Source organism: Clupea harengus, chromosome 5, assembly GCF_900700415.2.
Source record: "Clupea harengus chromosome 5, Ch_v2.0.2, whole genome shotgun sequence".
NCBI classification, from domain to species: Eukaryota; Metazoa; Chordata; class Actinopteri; order Clupeiformes; family Clupeidae; genus Clupea; species Clupea harengus.
Genome location: NC_045156.1, coordinates 11816623 through 11819122, shown reverse-complemented (window position 1 = coordinate 11819122; position 2500 = coordinate 11816623). Strand labels below are relative to the sequence as shown.

The 2500-nt window shown below is 47.2% G+C and overlaps 1 protein-coding gene across 4 annotated transcripts in view; it reads right to left on the bottom strand.

Moving 5' to 3' along the window:
- LOC105907526 (retinoic acid receptor gamma-A-like) overlaps positions 1-2500 on the bottom strand; it is a 40226-nt gene that overhangs the window by 3737 nt on the left and 33989 nt on the right. For all 4 annotated transcript variants that reach the window (XM_031567706.2, XM_031567707.2, XM_031567710.2 and 1 more), the window contains exons 3-4: positions 2229-2370; positions 364-527 (exon numbers count right to left, since the gene is read on the bottom strand). In XM_031567706.2, the coding sequence (XP_031423566.1) occupies positions 364-527; positions 2229-2370 (306 nt within the window). The remainder of the gene's footprint in view (positions 1-363; positions 528-2228; positions 2371-2500) is intronic.

Sequence of the window (2500 nt, the reverse complement as noted above, 5' to 3'; positions counted from 1 at the left end):
TTCGAACACAGAGTGGAAGGGAGGACATGGAGAGAGGGAGAGCAGGGGGGAAGAGAGGAGAGGAGGTTCTTTAGATAGGCCTTCAATGGATTGGGGTTTGAATGTTGTGTTTGAGAGTACTGGTTTTAAGTTTTAATACCTACAGTAAATATTCCACCTCTGTGTTTTTGTATCCATGTGTATTCATGTACAGAAATAAAGTTGTGTTTGCAACATGTATGTAGATACATTTGGGTGTGTGTGTGCGTGTGTGTGTGTGTGTGTGTGCGTGTGTGTGTGTGTGTGTGTGTGCGTGTGCGTGTGCGTGTGCGTGTGCGTGTGCGTGTGCATGTGTGTGTGTGCATGCGTGTGTCTGTGTCTTACAGTAGTGTATTTGCCCAGCTGGCCGAGTGAGGGGAAGGTCTCTTGGTGGGCCTTGCTGACTTTGTTGACCAGCTCCTCCAGCTCTCCACTCAACTCGTAGCTCTCCGGAATCACAACCTCCTCCTTTATGTCCTTCTTCTTCTTATTCCTGTCATTCCTCACCGCTGAGAGAGAGAGAGAGAGAGAGCCTGAAATCATTCCGTATATATATATATGTTGTTACCATTGATCAACACAAGGGGGCGCTCTAATACCAATAAGGACAACTGTGGCGGGAGCATTCTTGAGGCATTACTTCATAAGCTACCACGGAGAAAGGGATACAATGAGCAACCAGTGGAATTTTAGACTGAAATAGTAAATAACAGAGTACAAAGCTGGCTGTTTGCTTAGAGTCTCTGTTTGTCAGCTCGTTTTCTTGACGTTTGCCATGGAGCCCCTCCTCGGAAAACTGAAGCAACGCTCATTTTCCGCGGGTTTGTTTACCTTAATGAGAGGAGCGGTGGCTTGAGAATAATTAGTAGAGACGGAGGTATAGGGTGTGGGATGGATGTTTGCGTGTTTTTGTGAGTGTGTGTGTGTGTGTGTGTTTTTGTGTGGGTGTGCGCGTGAGTTAGTACTAAGAGGGTGTGAGTATGTGTGTATCATATGACAATGGACACAGTCTGTTTGTGTCTGAGACTTTGTCAATACAGGGAGTGTGTGACCATGTGTGTGTGAGTGTGTGTGTGTGTGTGTATATGTGTGTGTGTGTGTGTGTGTATGTTGAGATGCGTGTTTGTGTATGCGCGTTGAGATGCGTGTGTGTTGAGATGCGTGTTTGTGTATTGAGATGCGTGTGTGCATTCAGATGCGTGTGTGTGTGTGTGCGTTAAGATGCGTGTGTGTGTGTTGAGAGTATTAGCCCCCCACCACCCTCCTGGTGCTCTAATGACTTCAGTACATCCCACGCTTTCCTTCCTTGCAGGATATCCACTTATAGCAGGGACGCAGCGTGACTTCACACATTCAGACATAAACACACAAGCACACGCATACTGCACACACACACACACACACACAGAAACGTTCACACAAACGTACAGAAACACGCCACATATGCACACACACACACACTGTAAGCAAACACACGTTGACACACTGGCACAGAAGCACTCAGCCTTCACACAAACACATTCATTGTGTGGGCAACTCTCTTGAACGGGACATGCAGCGCCTCGCCCACAGGGCCCTGCTATGAGTGTCCACTCCAGTCCAGTCAGCTGCACTATCTACAGTGTTGAACTGAAGTCTGCGGTCAATGTGACTAAAGTGTTAGCCTCACTTATGAACTATCTCCCTTGTATGTGTGTGTATGTGTGTGTGTGTTTGTGTGTTTGTGTTTGTGTTTGTATGTGTGTATGGTGTATGTGTGTATGTGTGTTGTGTATATGTGTGTTGTGTATATGTGTTAAAAATGTAAAAAAAAAATAGCAAACTGATCAGAGACAGCGACTTGGAGTAAGGCACGCTTTACAGGGGTGTATCTGGAAGAGTCCTACCCGAAGCATAACTGTGTTTTATGTGTTTCTCAGTGTGTCAGCTTGCATGTGTGTGTGTGTGTGTGTGTGTGTGTGTGTGTGTGTGTGTGTGTGTGTGTGTGTGCCTCTGTGTGTCTGCTTGCATGAGTCCTACCCGAAGCACAACTTACTGTGTTTTATGTGTTTCTCTGTGTTTGCTTGCATGTGTATATGTGTGTGTATGTGTGTGTGTGTGTGTGTGTGTGTGTGTGTGTGTGTGTCTGTGTGTGCCTCTGTGTGTCTGTCTGCTTGCATGTGTATTTTGCCAGTGACATTGACATATGGTTCACGGTCGAAGTGACTCACCTTCTTTGGACATGCCGACCTCAAAACACTTCTGCAGCCGGCAGTACTGGCAGCGGTTGCGAGTCACCTTGTTGATCTGGCAGTTCTTGTCCCGGTGACAGGTGTACACCATGTTCTTCTGGATGCTGCGTCGGAAGAAGCCCTGTGTCCGGGACGGAGAGAGAGAGGCCAGGTGAGAGGGGCGATGGAAAAGGTTGGTGTGTACAGAGAGAGATGAGAGAGATAAAGAAATGGCGGAGGGGAAAACAGATGGAGAGACGGGAGGAAGGGAA